Genomic DNA, 26,749 nt, shown 5'->3' on the forward strand with positions numbered 1-26,749 from the left:
GGGGACAGGTGCCCCCTTTCTCACCTTCACCCTGCGTCATCACACGCTCTGTGAACGCTTCTGGATAAAAGTTAGCCAACATTTGCTTTTTTTTTTTTTTTTACTTCCACTCTATAAAAGGTATGTAACCCGTCTAAAAAAACACAAACAAAGCATAAAACCGAGTGATACATTAATTAACTGTACTTTTTCTTCTCCTGACTCAGGCTCCCACAGACCTTCATCATGCCTCCCTCCTCCTCCTCCTCCTCCTCTGCTGCTGCAGAGATCCGCTATGGCAACAGGGGAAAAAAAGACAAGAAAAAAAAGGAAAAGATTTGACAACATGGCGCACTTTCCTTGAGAAAAAGTTCCTCCTGAACGCCACACACAGCTCAGTCTTTGTGGGGCTTTTCCTCGCAGCTTTTCTCGGCTACTTCGTGGACTTTTTGGGTAACTTTTTGCACACCTCGTGATACATAAACAGTGGATAAAAAAGCCAAGAAGGAGTGTGAGGGGATGAGAAGCCGTCGCACAAACCAACAGACAGGATGGAGAAGCAAGCTACTCTCAAAGAAAAGGTAAATAGATTAAAAAAGAACAACCACTTTTGCTACACTGTCATGCGAGCTGCTATTTGTTGTGCTTGTTGGCACACAATAACACTTTCTTTTACCTCGCATCCTGGACAGGAAATACCAAAATGACCATTCCTGCAAAAAAAAAACTCGTAAAAAAGACCTCTATCGATTTTCCAGTCATGCATACTGTACTGTAACTGCACACTGGGATGTGTGGGGCTCTCCTGCTGCAGACAACATCAATGTGATTGAAATGTCAACATGCAAAATCATGCTTTTGTGTTTTTTGCATGAACAGAAGCTTTGCACAGTAGCAGTACGTTTTGAGTAAATCTACACAATTCCCCCAACAAAAAGTGCATTCCAGACTATATTTGCACTTTGGAGAGCTGATCTCTGCCTCCTTGTGATTAAGTCGGTAGGGTGTCCTCTGTATTGGTGTAGGCTCTCATTATCTCCAGCCTTCCTGCCCACATGCAGTAGGCAGCCCCCCTAGTACTGTGTTGTTGGAGCAGATGAGACAGCAGCAACTCACAGTGGACCTTCCTGTAAAAATCCCTCTGATTAGTTCCCTTCTGTCTTGTCTCTGCTAATCATTTGAGATCAGCTGCTGGAGTGTTTGTTTGTAAAGGGGGGAAAACCAGCATGCTCTGGAAGAACTAATCTATAATAGATGCTTCTTCTCCTGACATTTCTTTGGGAGCAAAGCCTTTGAATGTCAGCATGCCGTGACAGTTGTGCTGTCAGTTGTGGTGTGTGTGGATGTAACTCCCTTCAGTCTTGTTTGTGTATTCCTGAGAGGTCGTCTGCCTCTCCATGGGAATTACAGTACAGCAACAAAACCCAGCAGTAAACACTTGTTTTAAAAACATCTGTGCACACCCACCCACTGGTTTACCTGTTGCAGCATAATTGATCTTTTTTTTTTTACCAATCCACAGGTGCTGAATTGGCTCTGAGAGGTACAATATTAAACAATATTGTAAGCCCTGACGAAGACCTACAGTGGTCGAAACATGCAGGCTTTTTAAATGATTTAACCACTACAATAAAGGCTTTTTAATATATTATCTTCCTCGTTGCTACTTTTTTTGATATTTTGTAGTGCCTGGATTGCCTTCCTGTTTATCCTTTGTACAATATTAAACACTTTAAAGTTCAATCAAAGTAAAACAGGACGTCTTTTTAGATTTTTATTATTCATTTTATTATTATTATTCATTTAATATAATACATAGAAGAACAAGAAAAGATGAAGGTCAAAGGGTGAACAGAAAGAAAGCAACTGGTTGGCGCTGCAATGTAACTTGATGTTGAATCTACTTGATACCCAAAGCCCTCACATTTGCTGCGTCTACTCCACGGGCCTCTGGAAGTAATTACCAAGCCTGCCCTATCCCAGAATGCAGTCTGAGGAGGTGTGGTGAGAAAGAGGTATAATGGAAGCTGGCCCTAAAAACATGCAACCCTGAGAGGACTTTCATGATTCAGTAATACTCAGCAAACCGTCCCTGATAAATGGATAGGGCGCTCATCTACTTAATCAATCAGACTGTACTGGTTGGATGCAGCTACAGTAAGACTTAAATATGATAATTGGTCTTACGGTCAAATGGTTTGCCTGCCAGTTTGTTCAGGAGTGTAACAAGTTGAATATGAATGGGGACGATAATAGATTCAATCCCACATTAATGCTGATGGCCTTGCTCGAAGGCAGATATTACCTTGATTTCCTAGGAGATTTATCAGCGCGATGAAGATATCTCTATTATTCCGGTTGAACTTTCGCTATTATTGTGTGTCTAAACTGCGGTTTAGACGTTTTCATTGCCATTATGTTGCTAGGGCAACAGCTTTGGTCCAAGATTATTTCTTGTCAGCTACTGCATTAATAAACATTGCAACAGAAAATACAGGTTGTCAAGTCTGAAAAGGTCTAGAGAAGAATAAAAGGTAAAAGGCTGAACATCAGAATAGATACAGGCTTTATTTTGAACCAACTGGATGTGAGAGATAAAACTTTACAGTATGTGCTAAAGACCTCCTTTATATTTAACCTTGGTGGACCTTCATAGACAAAAATGAGATTATTGAATTAACCCCACTTTGACTTCAGCACTAAAGGTTATATTACGACCGTTGCCATGGTATTCAATCTACAAATTACTATTTGAATGTTTCGTTTTCATTTTCATATATATAAGTATAATTAAGTATATAATAATAATGTATAAATCCCGAAGTAGCCCATGAAATAAGGAATAATCCCACATTATTCATTATCATCATTAATTATTTGTAGTTATTCTCAGACAGCTATCGCATACAGCCTTCGAATATTTCTCACCGAAGCTTCGAAGCCCAGAAAAATGGTATTCGGGACAGCCCTACTAGAGTCCTCTTTGAAAAAAACACAACAATTCAAATAACATGGATTATTTTGAAAGGTCATGTCACAATATATCCCAAAAGATCAATTGATCATTCATTTAGTTTTATTTTATTCATTATTATATCACAAACAATGAGATTTCCAGTGGATTTTGTCCCCCGTCCGTCTCAGTGTGCTTATCTGTAAAGTAATTTGTGATTTCAGCTAAATTAAAGTAGAGACATAACCTTCATACAGTTATATGATCCTCCCTGGTTTTTATCTTTTTCACAGCAGACACTGGTGTTCACTTTTCATAACAGGAAACGCACAAGTGGAACAAATTACAATGGCTCAGCTAAGTTAGTTCAGTGTCCCAGAAAGCCATAACACTGAGCTTGCATGCAGAATACCAAAATCCTGGAGCTGTCCAAACTAAATCAAACTCAGACATTATTTATGTTCATTAAAAAGTTTTCATGAGTGAAAAAGGTCAGTTCAGCTCAATTATTACATAGGACTACAGTATACTTTGTTTCTGTGGGAGAGTATCAGTCGGTTTGGCATACATGCAGTGTGATACACTGTTGCAGAAGCATCCTGCTTCATATTCACACATTAACTTTCCTTCACATTTTCACTGAACGTTCTAACTACAGTATATTCAGTTTGTTATTGAGTTCCTTGCTCAAGTGCATTCCTGTCAGTTAAGTTTTATGAGATTTTTCAATTAGACTGATTATAGCTCCTCTCACTCCTCTCTATCCATTTCTCCAGTTTTCCATCTTCGGTTCTCGGACAGCGGGCAGACCTATCAGATGTATTTCTGGAGACGAAGGTGCCAGGTATGGTCTCAGCAAAGCCGAGTTCATGGAGAAAGTGCAGCAGAGCAACGAGGCGTGTCAGCGCGGTGACTTCCAGTCGGCCGTTCATTTGTACACCAATGCCTTGCAAGCTGACCCACAGAACTGCATCCTGTACAGCAACCGTTCAGCGGCGCTTCTCAAACTGGGACAACACCAGTCGGCGCTGGATGATGCTGAAAAGGCTTGTGAGCTCAATCCCAAGTGGCCCAAGGTAAGTGTGCCTCAACAGCTTAAACTATGTATACACTAACATTGAACAGTGGAACGACATGAGGAAGAAGTTTTTCACCCTGCATTTTATAATAACATTTTATCTTGTTCTCAAGCGCACCAATAGAGCGTCCTTATCAAGAATTGTAAATCTCAAACATCAAATCTAATTTGGGGACTCTGATGTCCATATCATTGCCAATTGGAACTTTAATTATCAGCACTGAGCTGCATAGATTGAAATGGGGATGTGCTGTTTTTAAAATATGTGAAATTTCAAGTATGTTTCATAAAAAATTGAGTTTTTTTGTAAAAGTGTTGCTGACAAAACAAAGTGACCTTTTTGTCAATATAGTAGGTAATAATAGTACAGCAGGTAAAATATGATTTATCTTCAATTTGAAGTGTTTCAAATTCCACTCCCATTGTCACTCCCCAGTTGCGTTCCTGTGATCGATACAAAGTTTTCTGGGGTCTCGTCTTTGATCTTGTCCGGGCCACGTGGACTAACCTGCGATAGATTTCACATTACTCAGCCGCAGAGATCACTGGGAGACCAATTCCTCTCAGTGATAGAAACGCATTGATTTCATGATTTAGCATGGAGAGATACTTTTGTCTTTCGAGAGAGAGATTGATGATAATGTGGTAGAGTGGTATTGATGATAATTTGTCGCTACCAATGATGCATCAGTGGCCACCTCTTCTTTGATCTGAGGTCGTGTGTCTTTCGGATGCTCAGGTAGGTTTCCTCTGTGGCACCGCAGTGACAACTGACACTGTTGCCTTTTATTACATAGATCACACATGCTCTTCTTGCACCTATTGTTTACTGTAGTTCTTCATATTTTTTGTTGTTATGGACATACAGTTGCTGTCCTGCTATTGTTTTAGATGCTTTTCAGTACAGTGGTTTGTCTATATCATTTGATATCACCCATTCTACAACAATAGTCTCCCCTCCATGTTGTCACTTCTCCCTCTGCAGCATCTCTGAGCATTAACATACAGTACATCTCGTTCATTCGGGAGAGATTTCATAACCCTCTGAAACCAGTGAGGCCAAACTATAATTGAAAATCACTGCCAAAATCATTTCTCCTCTTTTATATGCTATCCAAGTACAATGAAGCTCTTTGTGGTCTGACTGGGGGATGGTTGGCTTAATCTAGGCAGTGTAGCTCTGCTTATTCTTGGATTTACTGCCTGACAGCTTTGACTGTCTCTCATGCTGAAGGTTGTGTTAGCAGACTCGGTGCCGATGTACAGCCTGCCTGATCCTTGTGTTTTACTTTGTAAAATGAGACAAAGGGATTAATATGTCTGTGGTATTGACAATTATACAGAGGGGTGCATGTTCATGTTTTAAATTAAGTGTCTTGAGTGACCACTAGGGGTCAGTCTTGTCAAACAGGAAGGCTGATCAAAGCATTTTGTCAGACAATTTAATTGCCAAGAGGCTTTTTTTTCTTCTAAATTCATTGGGTTCAAGGAAATGCTTATCATGACTGGCTTTAATATAAATATAGAAATGTGCTTAAACACGTATCAACACAGCCGCCATGGAGACCATTTTTCTACTTGGTTAATGTACAGGCGGAGGCCAAGGTCACAACAAATCCATCTTCCATTTTTTTAATCTGATATGCCAGGGGAAAAAAACAACGCAATTCTGATATTTTAATCAGAATTTGATAATATTGTATCATTGCACTATAGTGGATTGAACATATACATACATATGAATGCATATAAATGTCTTCCTGTATTCAGTTATTACTACCTCAAAGAATTGATTAGTAATGGTGGCTTTGACACTTATGGCGTTGGCCTGGGGGAAAGAGAGGTACAGACGTTGTACAGTCCATCTGCCACGCCTGGATGTTTGATGAAGGAACAGGGATTAAATCACAGGAGTGTGCTGGCATTCAGATCCTGTGTGAGTACATAATATCATCAATCATACCTCCCTATGACCGCACTTCTGGATTGGCCCGTCAAACAGTGACAGGCGTGGTTTTTTCGCTGCCCCAAGCAACAGTGAGCAGCCCACCCTCCCGAAGCCCACAGCCAGCCTGTGAAGGAACACCACCCCCTCCTCTTGTCTAATCTGTCAGCTTTGCCTGGTGTAAGTGCCAGAAAACACATTTTGAAAGAAGAAAGAAAATGTGTGGTTTAATGACCCAAGACAGCTTTAGGCCCTTTGTACCTCACCCCTCTTACTGAATATAAAAAGCTTAAATGAGAACAAAATAGGGTGTCATTTCATAGACACTTGTGTGTTCACATTTCATCTCTGTGAGCCAGTCCGAGAGGGAAACTGTGAGAATATAATCAAGCTTTTTTTCCTGTGCATGATTAATTTTTAAGCACAAAAGGAATGATACTGCAGCAAACTCTTCAACTTCAGCCAACACTTTTTTGGTAGACGTTGGTGCGAGTTGGAAAAACATTTCTATTTCCAGTGAGTATTCTGTGATTCTGTGTCGCACCGTATACCAGTGACTGAGAGGACAATACCCTCTCTAGATGGATTCCCTGTCTGTTCTGCTCCTCCATCTGGTCCCTCCCTCTCAACCCGGCTGTTCCAGTGACAGGTTAAACAAACAGCCCTCTCTGCTATCACTCCCATTTTCCTGCGTGAGCGCTGACAAGAGAGCTCCCAGGGAACCGAAAGACGACTGGCACTGCATCGTCACGGGAAACATCTCTATCATTTGCATATCTTCTGATTATAGGTTATGATGGTGCCTATCAAGGGTATTCTGTCTCCTCGAGTGTTGCTGCCGCGACACCCTCTCGAAACCCATCAAGCCTTGTTTCCCAGATGAGGCTATAACACATTTTTCTCCCAGTGCATGAGCATACTTGCATACATTTTTCTTTTTCTCCAACATAAAAACGTCCATTTACATCCCAGTAGAGGGGCCTTGGATTTAACGGAGACAATGAGTGTTTGCATTGGAAAAGGTCATGGTGTGTGGAGTGCTGAAAGGGGACTTTAATTACAGCAGCAGCATATCCAGTAATTGTGTAAGGAGTGGATGCTGACACCCCCGATGAGGCATAAAGCTTCTTTTTCCTGCAGTGCAGGGTGATGACATTGGCTTGTGCAGTTACTGTACACGGAAAAAGGAAGAAAAAAGGAATTGTGCGATTTGAAGACCTCATCCGTTGCCACTCTCGGCAGCGCTCTGCTTTTCATGTGGATGAAAACCACTGGGGTGTAATGCTCCCCTGTTGGTATGACAGTCCGTTAAACCAGCTCTCATCTGATCTCAGTGTGTGTAAAGAATAAAGAACCTGGCTTTTGATCTCATGTGGAGAGTGGTTATAGGTCTCGTACCTTTCTTCTGGCTTTCATTCGCACCGTCTGAAATATTTATTTCATAACATCTCGGTGACCTGTGCTATTATTTTGATACTTGCTGAATAATGAACTGAAAACCTCAGTGAAGCTACAGCAAGTGAGCTAAAACATGCGTGTGTTTGTGTTTGTAGAGCAGAGATCATGCATTAGGTGGCCTGCTTGTTTTAATGCACTATGATAGCACTGAGATATACATCACTTGTGTGTATTCAGTGTGGAGTTTATATTCTTTTACGTTGTTTTCTGTGGCTTTTTAGCCACTGGTAATCCCCTGACTTTTCCTCTAGCGCCATATTCAAATTAGAATTTTTAATTGCAAAAAGAAGTCTGACATAGAAGTCTATGATAAAATGATCCTACTTCTCACTTGAGTTATTACCTCAGTAAACATTGTAAACATGAGTTTATGGTCTCAAGGCTAGACTAGGTCGCTAGTTTAAAGTCTTCTTCAATACAGCATGATGTTCATTTAGTAAATCATGGTCCCGTTTTGGGTCAAATAGACCATAAAGCAGGGGATGCTTTACGGTGTGGCTACCTTGTGTTTGACAGGTCGCTACCGCGGCGTTGTCCGGTCTGGGAGTTTTCCCTGTTTTCATCTTACAATTTTAACTCCTTCACAGTGTGTTTTCACTTCATGAAAGTTAATTGTAACATTTTTTGGTCGCCTAAAAATGGCTTATTCAACATTTGGCATGTGGCACTTCTGGTTGCAAAAAAACAAGATGGTGAAGGCCAAAAACCAAGATGCCGACGGTCAAAATGCCGAACTCGAGGCTTCAAAACAGCAGTCCACAAACCAATGGGTGAAGTCATGGTGACTACGTCCACTTCTTATATACAGTTTATGTTAGCATGGCATGCTGACATCCTTTAACCTGAAGCACTACTGTGCCAACGTACAGCCCAACTGTGGCCTAGCATGACTGTAGACTCTTAGAAAACGAAAGATATATTTGTAGTTTGAACGTTTTGTTCTAACAAGACTGTCTTCCCCGTGCTGTCCTGTGCAGTTTTAGATTTAATTCAGTCTGGAAATTAAAACAGCTGACTGTTTAGAGCCCATATATTTCCTCACCAACTACTTGAAAACAAATAGAAAAATTAAATCTGATCAGATAAAATAGAAAATAAATGCAAATTCTTTTTAACTCTATATGTATATTGGGGCCGAGGTATGTATCAATGAATATTTATAATATCCTATGCTGCATATTTATGATTAGTTTGATTTGAAAGAACTGAATGCAGCTGACATCAACCTGCATATCTTCCCCTAGTTAGGAATAAACAGTTTTAAATATGAATGCTTCTAGTTAGCTAGTCACGAGAATGCTGATTGACAGCAGAGACTCACAATAGTGTGCAGAGAAAGTTGCTCTCCATGTAGTGCATTGCTTCTTGCTATTTCGTGCTTGCAAATTATTGGGTTATAGTGAAAAATGGGGCACGGGCGCTCGTCTACAACTGCACCTCCTTCACAAGATCCTGCTACACAGACGAGGCATATTTCGGGATTGTAATTGTCAAGTAATTACTGACGACTCTGAAGTGTTCAGAGGAGCTCAAGCTATTTAAAATTGAGTGGTGAGGCTGACGTAGGAGAGGAGCTCCATACATGTAAAAAAAAAAAAAACAACAAGAAAAACATATGAATTGCAAAACACAAATTACTTACCGAAACATTTAGCAAATGTTATAAATGAGCTGGATAGAGGTAGAGGAAAGGGTATACATTTATTGGAAGATGTGTGACTTACAGGAAGATATTCATTTATCCAAAGTAAACTCAAATCTGTGACAACATACTAGACCTTAAAATCTAGTATCCAGTCCTAGTTCTAGATCCTCCCCTATTCTAGTATAAATATAGCTGTTGGGCACAATTTTACAACTGTATGTTCTGTGGATTAAAGCAGCTTTGATTTGATTAAATTGTCTCAAAAGCACCACAGTGCATAATATGGAAAAAAAATGCTCCTATGATCTACACAGAAAAAGTGCTTCTTTGCCAGATATTTGGTTCATGCCTTTAGTTTTTGTTATCTGTAATATCAGCGTTTGGTGGTCATGGGTTGGTTGACCTTCTGAGCACCACAGCAGCGTTTCTATGTAAGAGGTTTTACGGATATACACTTATTATGGCAGTGTGCATGCCCTGCTGTCTCTTTCGGTGAAGATGTGTGCTTTGGGTTAAAATAAGGTCTTCCCGCCAGTTTCCCCTCTCCCACTGCTCCGCTGCTGTTTTCCACCGTAGCTCCTGAGCTCGCCATGGAGAGAGTCGAGTCATGAACCACTAATAAGAGGGTTCCGTTTTGCTTCTACCGAGCCGAGGCTTGAACTAATGAACAAATCAAATGAATGGCGTGTAATTATAGGCCAGAGAGAGCGGGATGGACAGAGGGTTGGCGCTAGCGGGGCACAAACCTGAAATTATTTGTCTGGAAAATCTGCGAAATGAGCGGGAGCAGTTAAATTCTGTCTTTTTCCTTTAGAAGGCCATTGCGGCTAAGCAGCGCTGCACATATGCACGGGCCATGATGGAGGGAAAGTGACCACACACACAAACTGAGTCGGCTGTTTTGATTTCAACAGCACTTCTTTGGCAGCTGTGTCGTTCTTTACGAAGATGAAACTAATCCTGCGCTGCTGTTGTCTGTCTGGTCAGCAACGCTGCTCTCTCTGGTATCTTTATGGACATGACGTCCTGCTGAAAGACGATTCTTTCTTGTATTAAGTGTTTTGTATCCCATGTGATAGCAGTCAGTAATATGCAGCATAAATGTATTTGAACGACTGCGTTGTTGTGAACCTGATGGATGCAATTTGCACCCCAAATCACATCCCCTTCTTTCAGGCTAATAACTTACTCAAAATTGAACGCATCAACATCCAACACAGAAATCGGCTCACATTACCATTTTCTACAATGTGTTGCTGCTTCTGTCTCTGTTGAATTGCCAGTGAGTAATACAGTTCACGCTCAACACGTAAATCATGCCAGTAATATGACTGATAGAATTTATATCCAGCATTGTGCCGCTATTATTTTAGTCCACTAACTCAATATACTGTTGATGTGTTCAGTATTTTTTCCTCTTTTTTTTTTCTTACAATATGGAACGGCTGATTCCAAATCCTGCTTACCCGGATCGCCGTGATGGTGGCCAAGTGGTTTTCCTCTCTGCCACCCAGGCGCCCCACCAAATTGTAGTGTTTAGTAAAATTTAATCTGCTTTCAAGAAACACCAGGCGTACACACACACACACACACACACACACACACACACACACACACACACACACACACATACAGTAAAAAAATGAAAATTGGTCTTTTCTTTTTTACGCTAACCATAAGCTCTGTACAGTATATATCTTCGGTGCTTTGCTGGATCCCACAAAGTTCACAAAAAAATCAGTGTCGGATGATGTAATGTGGTTTGATGTGTGTGTGATGACCTCCCTCTCACCCCACAGCTGTCTGTCTCTAGACCGTCCTGGGGGCACGGATGAGTTAGAACTGGGAGCTGATGTCACCCTCAGTATAATCTGTCAGGCCCATCAACACCCAATCAAACACCTACCGACCAGCTCACACTGATTTTATATCATCTTCTACCCTAAATATATTGAGTCCAAATTCTGTGTGTGTGTGTGGGGGTGTTTTTGTTCTAGCTAATTTGGTCAGTATTGAACTTTTAGTGTGTTAGTTTTGCATAAATCGGTTTTCTTTCTTTTTTTTCGTTATGCCATTTTGCAGATAAGCTATTCAGAAAATTAAATGCCACGGCCTCTTTGTCCCAAAAGAAATGAAATGTGTCAAAACCTAGGTAAGCACCACAAACAAGAAACTTTCAATCATGTTAGAGAACGTCTGCGCACTCAGAATGCTTTTTCCCTCCGGATACATCAATTGATTACCAGCTTAATAGCTTTTTTGCTTGCTATTACATGGCAAGAAATGTCAAAAGGCCCAGTAAAAGCCAGCTCATTGCCATGCTCGTGGCATAACAGCCCGCCGCTGATAGTGGATCAGCTTTACAAGCCCGAGGAAATGAGGAAAACAATTGCACCCTGCTCCTAGCACATAACCTCTTAGGTTATACAGATGCTCTTTTATTTTTTTTTCTCTTCCAGGGGTTCGTTTCGCTGTCAGCCTCATATTGTGCCGGCCCCTCCCACCTGGGAGAGCTTGGCAAGGCTCGGGTCTCGAGACCTGGATGTCTCCAGAATTAGCACAGCCTGGCTCTGCTGCAGGGAGGAAGCACTCCCATTGGGGAAATAGGGTAGAGCAGAGAGCAGCCTGCAAGAAGCCCATTAGTATACACTGCATAAGCATGGCAAGATGAATAGTGGAGCTGAGAATTTTTTCCCCGCTCTGATCTGCATCCTGATCCCTTTGTCTTCACCTCTGAACTTTAGGTGACGAGTACACTCATTTTTTTTCTCTTGTGTCAGTGCCAGCAGCTGTGTCAGACACATACGAATATTACAATGCAGATTAGAAGAAAGAAAAGTCATTCTGCTGATGCATAATATCCCAGATATATTGTTATATCTTTCACCTCTTTAAGGAGGTGCAAGGTTTGGTCTGTGCTCGTGCTTTAGTGGAAAGTGTTCCTCTCTGAGCTTGTGGTCTGTTTCATACGGCACCTATTCATGATGTAACCCCCTTCCCCGAATGAGTCATATGCCCTGGTTCCTCCCAGAGAAATAAATTGGTAGGGATAAAGGTGCCACTAATTTTGTTTCCAGGTGGCTGACTAGCATTTCTGGAAAGGAGAGGAGTATAGCAGTAGTTTGAGAGAATCAGCATGAAATCAGGTCTAACTTGAAAAAAAAAAAGTGGGTCTAGATCTAGTAGTTTGTCAACCCATTTCCGAGTGACTTCCCTGCTTGTCTCAGTATCTAATTTAATTGTTTTTTCTGTCATCTACTCAGCTTTATGTGTCTTTTATTTGAATACGGCTAAAACGAAAGAAATATTGATCTGTTATTCTCGGTAAATCTGTAATTACAATACAGGGATTACGTAATAGTTTTTATACAGTTTAATGGTTAAACTTAATTCGATATTCAGAGCATTAATATAGCAGCAAAAAACTATTTGCTATGTAAAGATATAGAGGAGTAATGTCTACCTGAGCAGAGAATGAAGTCACTCTCCCTCTTTGTGTGTTGTAATCCGAGCTTCTCTGCGCTTTGTTGACATCGCCGGGCTGGCGGCGCGTGCTATTAGTGCATGTGAGCGTGCGCCGCTGGCTAGCTCACGGCTGCTGCTCTGCCCTGCGCACATACAGTGGTTACAGCTGATGTCGTCGCGGAAGCGTAGCACCCACCTTCCGGTTCCCCCTCAGATATACACTGTTATCTTTGTCGGCACTTTCACCATTGTTTGCACTGTTAGCGCTGTTAGCGCTGTTAGCACCGTTGCTCCAAATCTCACATTTAGCACCTTTTAAATAGCCTGAAATAAGGCTGCAAAATGTGTTGTGTGTATCCTGAAAGGGATGGGCAACTCAAAATATGTTATTAGTATTATTCACTCCCCCTGTAGGCTTGAAATGCAAGTTACTGTGAATTAAAGTGAAGTTTTAACAAGAGAAAATGTATTGAAATGGCTGTCCAACTATAGTCTCAGTATGTTCTTAACAGTCTTAGTTTGACCAAAATATAGCTAAATACAGTGCATTGAGGTTGTTTTACCTCCTTAAAGCCCTGAAGCATGACCAGAAATAGCATATTTATGTTTTATGTACATGCAGGTGAAGTTCGATATATTGTTTGTGGAGCCACATTGCTCTATAGCGCCATCAATGGTCAAAAACTCCACATGCTGAATGAAATAATAGTGGCAAGGACATCTTTATAGATAGAAACGGTCCACGTTACTTTGCAAAGCACAGTATACACCAGTGTAAAATGTCAGTGCACATTAATAGAACACATTTGTTCAATAATATGTCACTTAAAATCTGTCACTGTTTAATTCGGAAGCAATCAATTGATGCATCAGCAAAGAATACACAAAGTCCTATTTGTCACTGTTGCTCATGTGGAACCAGAACATGAAATGTAATCAGGCTTTAGTTTAAGTATGACCTAATTTTGTCCGTTAAGTGAGTGCTGCATGGTCACATTTTTTCTGTAATTACTGACTTAACTGGCATGTCGTGAATGATTAATGATGGATGATTTCTAATAAATAATGGATGTTCGGAAGGCAGTCCGGAACAAAGAATGCAATATGCACAATATTATGTTAACTTTGCTTCTGTGATAATCTCAGATTTTTTTTTTGCTAAAACGGTAAGCAGGATCGTTTAATATTCAAATCCAGCCCAGTTAAAGATGGATCATTTTTTCTCTCTCTAAATGTCTTAGTGTGTAATGGCCTCCAGCCTAATTCATTCTTCTAAAGTGCTCCTTCTAGATCTCAGGGCTCGTTTTTAGGCAGCTAAATTACTCACTTGTGTCAGGTTATTACAATTAGCTGTTTGAGTGCCTGCACTGTTGTGTCTTACCTTGATACTTCCCTCTAATTCTTTCTCTCTGTAATGAGTTTTACAGGGAAATGCACCAGCAACAACAACAGCAGTAGAAAAATGGAAATGCCTGGGGAGATGTATTAGCTAAAAGACCATGGAATGCAGGTGGTGTATTTATGTGCGCGAAGCTGACAAATGACTTCCGTGGTTATGGATACAATCTCGGTATTTGACCAGAGGCTGAGCTGTTCCAGTCAGGCGTTAAAAACCACACGCACGTGTTCTCGAGCAGGACTCGAGTGTGTTGCTGTTTTAATGAGCTGGACAATCAAATATACAGTCAGTGACCAGAAAAACATAAACCTCGGCTCAGTTGCACCCTGAAGCATCTTTGGCCCCGATATTAGCTGGCAGGCATTGTGGCGGAGAGACCTGTAGCTTCCCTCAGTGTTGAATCCGACTATGCACACATTGATTCTTGCACCTTGACAAGGACACTATCTTTTTTTAATGTTTTTTTATTGAAGGACGCATGCAAGTCACACAATGTTACAACGGAAGCAATGTTTTTCCTAAAGATACAGGTCCAACATGCAATGACATTGATTCTATATAAGAAAATAAAGCACAGTAGAAAATAAAAATGAATAAATAAATGAGGAAAAAAAGGGGAGAGAAGGTAAATAAATAAAATGAAGTAGCAGTGCATGAGAGTGAATACAAATATTGCATAATTACATAATGTTCCTCTCCTATTCAGGGAGTACAAGGACACTATCTCGCTGAAAGTACCATCATCCTGGGAACATGATGGCCATGAATGAAAACATTTGTTCCAGTACAATGATACAGGATGCTCTAACACTGAGGCGCTGACACATACTGTATAATAATGAAGCCAGTGTATGACAGTTTTAATGCCCCCAAAAACCATCACACTTACTTACTGTACAGTAGGGGTGGGGGGAAAATCGATACAGCATAGTATCACGATATTTTGTGTGGAAATATTGTTCGATTCACGGCTGTCAAGTTGATCTTTGATTATAACTGATTAGATATGATTGAAATTATGAACTTCTTAACAATCTGACGGCCCGCTAGTCTGTCTCTCAGAAGGGACTCAGAGGGCTCAGTCTTAAAGCTAGAGTGAAATTTTATCATATCATGAAACTAGAAAACCTAAGAAATCGATTAGTACGAACCATGTCATGTTGTCGGGAAGAACGCTAAATAACGCTCCAAAGTTACACTAAAGTTTGGCAAGGAAAAACTGGCATGGCCATTTTCAAAGGGGACAAACCCTTCGTCCCATGTAGGTAACACCCTGAGTCTACCAGCCAATCTTACTGATGTTTCTTAGCCCACAGTAAATGCCTTCTGCAGCTTACTGCGAACAAGAGAATATCCTGCCTGGTCATCTGCTTGAAAAGCTTTTACATATTTTGACTCTCCATTACATGTACTTGAGGCCCAAACCACATGATGTCCCTCACATTCACCTGCCAGGAGCCTCCTGCCAGGAGCCTCCTCCCGCAGAGCAAATGTTTTGAAGTGTCTTGTATTCTGCTCCTTTCATTGTACGTCTTTTAAGATTGCTGCCTTTGAGAAGCGTAGCAATTCTGCGATCTTGGCAGTGCTCAAACCCGCCTCCCTGGAACCCACAATCATTCTCAAAGCCTGTTCATGATCATGATTTAAGGCCACTTTTGTTAACCCATTCACATGCAAAGCAAGTGTGGAATTGAAGTTGCTGTTGCATGCACCTGTTTACGTAGCGATACATATGCAAATGAGTGGTACCACTTTGACTGCAGGGGCAGCCGGATTTTTATTTTTTCTGATCACTTGAGTGTAGATCTTTGCATTTGTACAACACTAAATCTGTCTCAGAAGGAGTTCATTAGTCGATTAATCGATTAGTCAGCCTTTATCTAGAGATATTTATTTAATCGATTGATTGTTTCTATCGTTTTTAAGCCAAAACTGCCATCAGTTTTCTGGTTCCAGGCAGCTTCTCAAATTTGATGCTATTCTTTGTCATTAATGTAATTTACATTAGTTGTTATGTTCCCCTGCTGGTGTGTAGACTGCTCTGTCTTTGCTCCTTTTTTGGCCCTATATATTTCACACAGTCCTCTCTCTGACCATAACGCCAAGGTTAGCCAGGGTCAGGTCATGCAAATTACAATAAAACATATTTTTATTGTAATTGAAAAAATCCAGTAAATCCAGAGGCTAGGTTGCCGGGGTGTTCATTTTATATGCAAAGGGCATCAAGAAGGCAGCACAAACAATGGAAATAAGATCACTGTTTATCGACCTTGATACAATGGATTGTTAGACTAACCACTGAGTCAACACAGTTCCTTAACCATCATGACTATGTCCAATCCATGTCACTAACAATTGTCCAGTAGCCCTGGGCAACCACATCTGGACCGCTGTCTGCCACTTCATTTGGTGTAGTCGCTCCTATTGGCAACCACTTTTTTTGCGTTAAAAAAAACTTTACCCATGTTGTTTGTGTGTAATCTTCCACTTTGGCAAATGACAGTGAAAAGGTTATGTCAATAAGGAAAAGGTAAAAAATAAAAAAAAATAAAAACCATAATTGCATAATCCATATCCCTGTTTAACAGGAGATGGCAGCTAAAAAATATGAGGCAGACATCGCTTCAGCAGGCACACATTTACACCGTCTTTCAGAATATAAATGCAAAAAGAAAAAGTAAATAGATCGATAAATCAGGAAATGAGGCTGAAGGCAAAACATTTTAACGTTCACTACATTGTTCAATACGAAAACCCCTCTGTTATCCTCCTTGTTTACTGCAAATTCTGATTAAAAACCGTCTCTACAGGAGGTAATTATTATTAACCCTAATAATGATTACCTCGCAAATGAGTCGTCTTAAATTAGTGAGTAGATGTTTGTCTATCATTTAATTATTAATCAGACTGGCTGAGACAAATACTTTTTATGTGTACCTGTGTGAGAGCGAACCAAACCAGACCAGTGACTTAGTGATGTAGTTATTATCGATGCACAGATATCATACGTTACTCATGGCTGAAAGAAGGGATTCAACACTGAATTGTCTTCACACATTTAACTGTTACAATGTCTCCCCATTGGACTATAGGAGCAGATGTCGTAAATGTTGTGTCACACTGAATACTATTTTACTTAACCACATTATGTCGTTACTACTAAAATTTAAACAATTATCCAGAGGATGGGGAGGACAATAATGATGCTGATGTGAACATCAATTATGTCCACCCACATCTGGCATCATGCAGGCTCAGCAGAGCGTTTAATCTGGCAAAATCTGCCTTTTGTGTATCAAAAACTCAAAACGTCCACGGGAACTTCTGCAGTGTCCATCTGTATGCTCGGTTTGTTCCAAACAGTCATATTTATCAGTCTTAAAGCACTAATACCATTTTAATCCTCACACACAAGCTTGTGAGCAGTTGCATACGTTGGTTTTGTTGCACATCAACCCACCTTCATCGTCTACACTCTTTAATGTTGATCGAATCATTATTTTATTCTTACTCAGTCGTCTGTTAAAGCAAGTGTACATTGTTTTGTGATTTCTATAGATTTCAGTCATTCAGTTACAACTTAATTTAAAAGACTGCAGGAATAAATGTGTCAAATTAAACTGGGAGAATTGTTGCATCCATAATTGGGGTGTGGTGAGCTCCAGCATGTCTGTTTATTATTGATTAATGCTACCTAATTAGCGCTCGGCACCTAAACATGTTGGCTAAATGATGTAAGATTGTGAAAGACAAGAACGCTGTAAAAAGAATACTATTAAAGAAACATGAATTGCTTGTTCAAGACTTTGTAGCTGCACAGTTGGAGTAATAATCTGTTGCCGATGTGTGCTTGTAGTTGTATAAATGGTGGGATGAATCAAACGCTCTGACCAACTGTGATAAAGGTTGTGTTCTAGTAAACACTGCTCACAGAAATCTTTGTCTCGCAAAACAACCCACCTATCAGGTTATTGGGAGGAAACCAGTGCAATGCAGTTATTTTCACTCTGAGAGGAGAGGTGAAGCAGTCTAATCAATCACTTTAATTGTGACTGTGCAGCAGAATGACTTTTACCCACTGCCCTTCCTATCAAATGTCTCCACAAAACATTGTTCTGCAGCACCGTTCTCCATTTGTCATTTTACACAAATACCTCAGTTGACGTGAAAAACGAGGAAGAATTTTACACACGTGATGTTTTTGTATTTTTCCGCCATGCATGCAACGTTATCACCCCATCTTGTTCCATTGGACTGTTTCACTTTTGGTTTGATAACATACAGTGCAGCGTTTGACGTTGCATCAGCCACATGAAATTCTCTCTGTTCCACCAAAAAACACGTGTGAAACGACCCATCTGAAAAATGAGGTCAGAGCCTTCGTAGTGCACGCCGTCCTTGGGAAATTCATATCTAACAATGAGCTGAAAACAGGAAAATGTTTGGGAAGTTTGTCAACAAAGCTCGGAAATGACCTCTTGCATTTGCCAGGGTCACGGTTGTAGCTGTAAAAAAACAAAACACTTTGAGGAAATCTTTCCTTTTCACTTGATAAACCCAGACTGATGTAAACATAGACTATAATGGTTCAAGTATCAGCATCTAGCACCACATAGGAAAAATAATGACTGTTTATTTCAAGATTTCAGGGTTGTTACTCACGTCTGTCAGTTCATGAGTTGTTCCTGCAACTCTGACACACACTGACTGTTTCCTCATTTAACATAGTAGTGCAGTGCCAATCAAGGACGGCCTGAATGCTTGGCCTGTCGTGTTGTTGCTTGCAGCTTTTCTCGAGAACTGCTCATAATAACAACTTCACACTGTGCTTCCTTTTGTCCTGAGCAATACACCTGCCACATACTTGCATCACACACCCAAGTCATGGCTACTCATGGTCAGAAACCCTGGTGAAATACACTCTGGTTCACGGGAAAAAACAAACACGCACAGGTCGCGGCTAATCGCAGTCAGAAACATCGGTGAAAAACACTTACACGGACGTAGTCATTTCCAAATAGGCGTTTTAGTCGCTTGCTTCGATATGACCACCGCGGTTATAAAGTAGAGCATGGATTTAATGAGTGAGGTATTTTGCCAGCGGTAAAGTTACAAGTTAGTATGGCAAAAACTTTTTGAGTTGCGATGGCGCTCTTCCTGTAGGCTGATCTGCTCGTGCTCGTTGACTCCAGGGATGTGAAGAAAAGTTTGGTTGTAACGTTGCATCCGTGTGTAGCGGTAGCAGGATATATCCAAGGTCCAGCAGCTAAAGTGAACTGCAGTCAATGAGCCGCGGTCTGCCCGCTGCAGACGACATGCTCGTCTCAGTTTGCAGAACCCCGAAGCCCCGCCATCGCTGCTGCACAGAGTGCTATCGCTTGTTTATTCATAGTTTATTAATATTGAACGTGTCGCATGCCCAAATTGCACCAAATTCGACAAAGCACTCTATGGGGTCTCCAGCGATACACCCGCCAAGTGTGAAGTAGATCGGATGAGCGGTTCTTGAGATATGTGAAGGACAAACCCATATACAAAGATTCCTTGTGTATAGTAAGATAGAACTTTGTTATTGGAGATATTATGAAGACTCGCCTCGCTGTAAAGCATTTGCACACTGATCCTTTTTAAAGGCTGATGTGCTTTAATTGCAAAGTTGCTATTCAGTGATCACACTGGAATGTAAACCTATTTATCTGATATTATCATAGTTTATGTCCCAGTCTTTATTAAGTTTGTTTACAGATACACAGGCACTGAGCATCATAATGAAATATAGATGTATCCAGGATCCGAATGTTTCTAATTACTTCCACAGTTTTCATTGATTCATAAATAGAATAAATTACGCATTTACCCTAAGCATTGGCATGTTTATTTATGATGCAGTCTCCTTTAGATTTCATCTACGTACTTCATGTAATTGCATATTTGCATCCGCAGTACCACCACAGCTCTCATTTCCCCGAGCAACACTTATGGCACAACACACATTCATTCATGCCACATGGGATTTTACCATTACAAAGTCTGTGGTTACTATTACATTATTGGGGTCTGTTTGTGGAAACATTCAGTTTTCATTTCAGGAAAAATAGGGCAACAAAATATATGTGATAATATACTATATATTGCTACATAATGTGATACATAATGCTGCTATTTTAGCACATGGTTAGAATTATACATAAAAGCTAATGTGTATATGTGCTAATGTGCGTTTTTATGTGATTTTATTTTTCTGCATTTCCGTGCGTGTATGTTTGTGCACACCTGGATGTCAGTCCTTGGCGCATATTATACCAAAGCCTAATTAAACAAGATGCTTATGTGTACGTGCAGATAGAGCCCTCAGGGGAATTAAAATCTATTTTGTCTGACATGTTTTTGGATTAATAAATAGGCGTGTTTGGCCAATTGGGACGGGAGGAGGGGAAGGCAGTCTGGTAGGTCTGCAGAGGTCAACACAAGCTCACGGCTGGACAGTGCAAGCGATAGAGACATACAATATACATCTGAATATTGCCTTCACACACTGTGCTTAATTGTTTTTAGCATTTCAGTGTGTTCTCACCAAATGTAGTACTACTACTGTGGCTGAGATCATCTGCTATAGAAGCTCTGATATATGTCTTACACTAATGTAAGCTATATTAATACGTAATATTTGAGCATCCTTGGTGAATTGCCAAAGGTTTCCAGTTGTGTGGCCTAAATCCTGCAGGCAGCCTTACTGATAATTCACTAGAGGTTATGTTCAGAGAGACTCCACAAAGAAGCTGACAGGATGTGTTAATATAGTGGAGAAAACTAACCTTGCCTTAACTCCTCTCTGTTCCAAACAGTAATGAAACTGTCTCTTTCACTTGTTGCAGAGACCATACATTACCTGACATGTAATCACAAGTTGAAGTGTGTTCTGGATTTATTTTTTATTTGTTTAGAAGTTTCAGTGCCATAGGACTCACATTCACCTTGGCACGTTTAATTAAATAGCTTTTTCAGACCCGTTTGTCAGGCTAAAGCATTGGTCGTCTTTGTGATATTCTGATAGATACAGTATATAATTACCATAGATATGATTGAATCTAAAGGCTTTGCTACAGCTTAAAAGGGCTAGTTTTTTTCTGTCAATATTGGCAATAACAGGGATGAAGGCTCTGGTCACATTGCTCTCATTCTGATCATTGTTGATCTATTCCCTTGATGAATCGTAACGCATTGTTTGATTGCTCTCTCATCTTTATCCCTGCTGCTCCGTTATGGTCAATACCCTGGACCGTTTGGTGCCATTTCACAGAGATGGTTCCATTATGACGAGCAAAATGTAATCCATCTATGTGTGTGTTTGTGTGTGTGTGTGTAGTTATCTGTTTGTCTGGGAAGGTTGAGCAACACCCACACAGACGTGGAAGAGACAGATTGAGCTTCGAGAAGAGCTGAACGATTTTGAAAACATGTCTAATTGAGAGCATTTATTTATTAATATATTTTTGAGCAATATTACAATTGGGATGTGATTTGCAATATGAGAGGAAATTATCATTTTTACATCGTTATTCTCATTTTCATTGACAAACATCAAAATGATTATGGAGTGATTTTTGCACGGATCTGTATTAAACAAAGATGTTTTCTATAGACTATGATGTGTAGGCCAGGACATCTCTGCAGCACGACAATATTTAATTTAAGATGGTATTTTGATACAGATTTTGCCTTTAACAAACCTCCCTTGGATTTGGAAATTGCAGTAGGCCATATTGTGATTTTGATAAAATTCAGATTTATTGTTCAGCCCTAGCTTCAAGTGGAATACAATAAACACAAGTGTAAATGTTAGCATGCTAACACATTAAACTATGGTGACCATGGTAAACATTGTACCTGCTAGACATCAGCATGTTAGCATTGCCAATGTAAACATGTTTCAATGCTAGCATTAGCATTTATTGCAAAGCATCTCTGTGTGCCTAAGTACAGCCTTTTTATCTAATATTGATAATTTGGGAGTAAAATTATTAATATTTTATGTATCTGCCAATAACTTTTTAATATTATGTCTAGGCATGTCAAGATAACTAGTTTTGTTGGACATTATATTGTCCCAGAAAGTCCATTTTATGCCACTGATATAATGATAATATAATAGCATAATAATGCAAGGATATCCTTTTAAAGCTGCAGTTGGTAACTTTGAGTAAATATGATAAAATGTTATTTTTATAAAACTGTCACTATATCCTGACAGTAGTGCATGAGACAGATAATCTGTGAAATCAATCACTGCTCGCAAAACTCTTGAACTCCGATCTAACTGTCAAACTAGGTTTAGGATTCTGTTACTGTAATGCCTGTTTCTCAGCAGCTTTAAAAGTGCAATGAACTTTTAATTCTTCAGAATATTCAGACTTTGGAATTAGAATGAAAAGAATATTAAAATATCCAAAATAAATAAAATAAAACCACAAAAAAAAAAAATGCACTGTGGGGCTCTATTTACAAAAATGTGCAATGCCCAAGTCTTATAATGGTAGGGAAAAGCCTGCTGTCTATTCTGGCATCATGGTGGCTAACATGTTGGTGACACTCTTATTGCAGACAAACATGCATGTAAACACATCGGGCAATATCGAGGTCAGCAAAAATGATTGAGGTCGTGTCTATATATTGTACAATAAGTCGACGTAGTAATTATTGTGACAGGCTTATTTATGTCACCATCTTAATTCTGCTCTCAACCAAATTCCTGACCAGAATCCTAAATAAGATATCTTTGTGGTAATTTTGTTTAGAGTCGTATGTTGACCTCAGGATCAGAGCTAACAGTGGTACTCGTGCTGGGAAAGATTCATGGACACTTGCATAGCAGATAGTTGCCAACACCAGCATTTCGATCTCTTTACATCCACTTCCGCTCTACATGGACGGTAACGTGGGTTGGGCAGAAAAAGACTATCACTGTTTGGAAATATTGCCTGTGTTTGAGAATTTATTACACCCAGGGTAGTTAGAGCATCTGTGTGTTACTGGCTGGGTGATTGGCCGGTTACCTATCAGTACGTCTTGATGGGCTATGATATGGCTGAAGAGCGTCTGATACAGCTGTCTCAACCCCTGCCCTGGTCCTTCAACAGCAGGAAGGGAGGCTGGGTTTCATTCTCTTATATAAGGAAGGTTTTATTGGATGTGGCAGACTAATAAAGAGTCTCACTTTGGAGTTGAGGTGAGGGGTCAAAGCTGGTGATAAGGGTATAGATGAGGAGGGATGGGATTTTTGTGTGTGTCTCTGTGTGTGCGTTAGTGTGGATGTGCGTCTTTTGGGCCCCGGCTCATATTCCACAAATCCTCAGGGGACAGAGGGGAGAACTGGACCGGGATTACAGCGTCTCAACGCCGCGTTCCTGTCACTCACAGAGAGACACTTCCTGTGCTGAAAGAGTCTGAGAGGGATGTGAGACGTACAGGAGGGCCAGGGGTGATGATGAAAAAAGATACCGCACTGTTATCGCTGAAAAATATCATTTTCCACATGACACGCTATTAGAAAGATGGAGCTAACCATCAAATTTTATATCCGAGACATCATTCTTACATGACACCAATGAAATGCGAGCAAAATCAGACTGTGCCTGTTTTATGCAGATAATGTGCGCTGTATCGTTTATCAATAAAGTTTAATTTCAGTGAAAACGTGACAGTATTTCAAGAGAGACCGTGTTTACCAGACAGCTTGCAGGTTGACATGATAGCGTATTGTTTTTAGAGCCATCTACTGCTTGACTTTTGTGTTAATGTTGACAATGTGCTCATGCCGGGTGCACATTAGATTTATTTATGATAAGATTTCAAGCTGTCATATTGCTTTCAGTAAATCCATTTAGTCTAGTGGAAATAGGAACGTATTATTCTGGGTAAACAACTGGAGGCTCAGTTGACCACTGGGGTAATTTCCCTTGTAATAAAAAGGTAAATGAATCTTGGTGTAGCAGTAATGCGCACAAAGCCTTATTTTCTTTGTTTTTATTAACCTTGTGTGCCTTTGTGCGCACATAGATGTTTCATTATTTGGTGGGGCTTATTAGCTTCGTGGCTATGTGACACACATTTTTAATGCCGTAGATTGTAAACCTCAGTCCTCGGTGGAGGCGGCGATACATGTTCCCTATCTGTTCCCTGTGGTGTGAATGCTGTTGTTATGGTCGGGGGCTACAGGCATATAGGGGGTTGCACTAATTAGGACCTCTCTGCTGCTTTTGTGGCATTTTCATTCTAGCAGTTCCCTTGGTGGCCTTTTTATTACGAAAAAAAAAAAGAAACCTCTTTACATGGTCATGCATTATTCACAACACAGGTGTCAATCTGACCCTTGGCGACATCGGCTCACAGGACGGCACGCTCCACCACAAAACCGGTGCCCGCTCACGGCAGTGCGAAGGCATGTAGTAGTATACATCATGAAGGTAAATTTGCAAACAGATGCTTGGGGATTATGAGCTTTCTCACATTTTTTGCTGTTGTTTGGACCTAATTTCTTTCCTGTCTGGCTTCAATTCTTCTGTGTTTACTCAAATGAGAGTACATTCTGGTACATCATTAACCATATTTATCTGTGAAAGCACTTTAATCAGTAGATCTAGAGGTAGAAGTAGGACAGGGACCTGGCCGTATTTCACTGCTTAGAGAAATCCCACCGAGAGCTGTGGTCATCACTGCTACAGCTGGCCGCCCAGTTACCTTTCATTTTTTTCTATAATTGCTTTTTCTTTTTTGTAATGGAGTGAATAACAGTAAAAAACACCATAATTTCGAGGCTTTCTTTATGGTTGTTCACATGTCGCGTCTCCTACACCTTTCTGTCTGTCTGTTTCCATCTTATTATGCGGACCGTCCTGGTCCCATTATTCCACTAGTGAGGTCTCAGAGGGCATGTTTTTCCCTAATAAACAGCTCTCTGTGTTTGTCTAATTTCTCCTTATTAATGTGGGTGCGTCTGGCGCCGAACCGCTAGCTCTGGAGTATTAGGAAGCCCTAATTTGCCCTGCAGAGACATTGCTGTGTGAGGAGAAGGGAATAGACAAGGGCGTCATCATTAATGTTTCATGATTTAATCATGCTTCCCGCTCTAGTTTACCTACAAGGGGATATGGGTTATGTGTGTGTGTGTGTGTTCTTGTTCACATGTGTGTAATTCTACGAGAGAAGGCGACATATTAAAAAAGTTACAAGACAAAAGATGAATTGAAGTGTTTGTGCAATTTAAGATTGTGATTGTTAATCATAATTTCCAGAGGGATGAAGTCTCCTCCCTTTGCCCTGAGTGACACTGAATCAGTATCGGTGGACTATCCATCACCTCGCTGTGGCGGCATGGTCGATGGGGGTCACTTCTGAGCAGTTACCTGTTAACACAGCTAATGGAGGTCCGTATTTGCATAAGCCTGAGCAAAAGAGGGGACTGGAGCTGGATAGCAGACAAGCTAGGCGGGGCCTTACTCATTGCACAAATGAGACCATTCATCACAGCTTTGTTTGCCTGTATGCACCTTCTCATGAACAATTAATGTGCTGCAGACATTTCAGTGCGTATCTTCTCTTCCTTTATCTTACATTCCCTCTCTTTGTCTCACTTTCCTGGAACTGTCACTGCAGCACTAACCCCGCCCGCTGATTGTAACTTTAAGTCCATTTATTAATTTTGTCTTTCTAGGCTGAGGCTGGTGTTGTGTTTCCTTCATAGCCGAGGGGCTTCAGCACATAAAGCCTTTTGATATCCCCTCTCTGCCTTACCTGTTTTAGTGTTAACTGGCTTCTGCGTCTTGCCAGTGATGCGCTCCAGGCGTTTTCTGATACCTCAGACAACACAGCAAGCGGTGTGTAATGCAGGGGAGATTCAAGCACAGGATTAAGTTCTGCAATCTGCTGAGCAAGGCTCATCATCAAGATAATTACCTCCACAGATATCAGCAACATTTTGATGCTCCGCATGATTTTTAGGCATTTTAGTTGTCCGTTCAACATTGTTATTGTGCTTTTTTCCAGAGGAATCTTGTGTTACTTAATTGGTCCACATTTTTTATTGTGTGATCGATATATATTGTTGGATATTTACCTAAGCAATTTGGTTTAAGTGCCTGGCTGCTTGAGAGGTTATAGAGACCGAAGCCCACCTGGGAATAGATGCCGATATACCCCGGACAAGAGTTGTCAGCATAAATCAGCTGCCACTTACCATTAACAAAACACATCCATTAGAACATTTCAATTTTTTTTGTTTAAGCAGACTACTTAATGTTGTCTATTGGTTTTCACACCGGGGAACTATTTGTCTCAGCTTCTTCAAATATTAAAGCGCAGACATGAGTTATTTCTGTGTATGTGCCGGCCATGTTTTGTTCACTGCCTCGGCTAACAGCATCATAAAAAGAGAAGCATGAATAATAAATGATAACAGCGATAGACAATGGTGTCGGTTTGGACTCTTCATCTCTCACTCGCATGCATTTACACGCATGGTGTAACTTTACTATTGGCCATATTTCAATACAAGTGGTAATCAGGATAAGCTGTTTGAACAGGCTTTTGATACAGATTGAGCGTCCTAGTTTCCCTGAGTAGACCACTGAACAGGATATTACACTTTCCTAAACACATGCTGTATGCAACTTTCTCACTTGTAATTAGGAGTACTGAAAATTCAGATTTGTATTTAAAGGTGCTCTATACGATATCCAGAGAATTAATATAGCATCAAACAACGGTTTGCTATGTAAAGATATAGAGGAGTAATGTCTACCTGAGCAGAGAATGAAGTCGTTCTCCCTCTG

The 26,749-nt window shown here is 40.5% G+C and overlaps 1 protein-coding gene across 2 annotated transcripts in view; it reads left to right on the forward strand.

The window, feature by feature from the left end:
* Nucleotides 1-26,749, forward strand: part of LOC141769367 (tetratricopeptide repeat protein 28-like) — a 176,040-nt gene continuing 149,291 nt past the window's right edge. For both annotated transcript variants that reach the window (XM_074638348.1, XM_074638349.1), the window contains exons 1-3: nt 1-120; nt 207-560; nt 3,709-4,008. In XM_074638348.1, the coding sequence (XP_074494449.1) occupies nt 531-560; nt 3,709-4,008 (330 nt within the window). In that variant the 5' untranslated portion in view covers nt 1-120; nt 207-530. The remainder of the gene's footprint in view (nt 121-206; nt 561-3,708; nt 4,009-26,749) is intronic.

The sequence above is a fragment of the Sebastes fasciatus genome, chromosome 6, assembly GCF_043250625.1.
Source record: "Sebastes fasciatus isolate fSebFas1 chromosome 6, fSebFas1.pri, whole genome shotgun sequence".
NCBI classification, from domain to species: Eukaryota; Metazoa; Chordata; class Actinopteri; order Perciformes; family Sebastidae; genus Sebastes; species Sebastes fasciatus.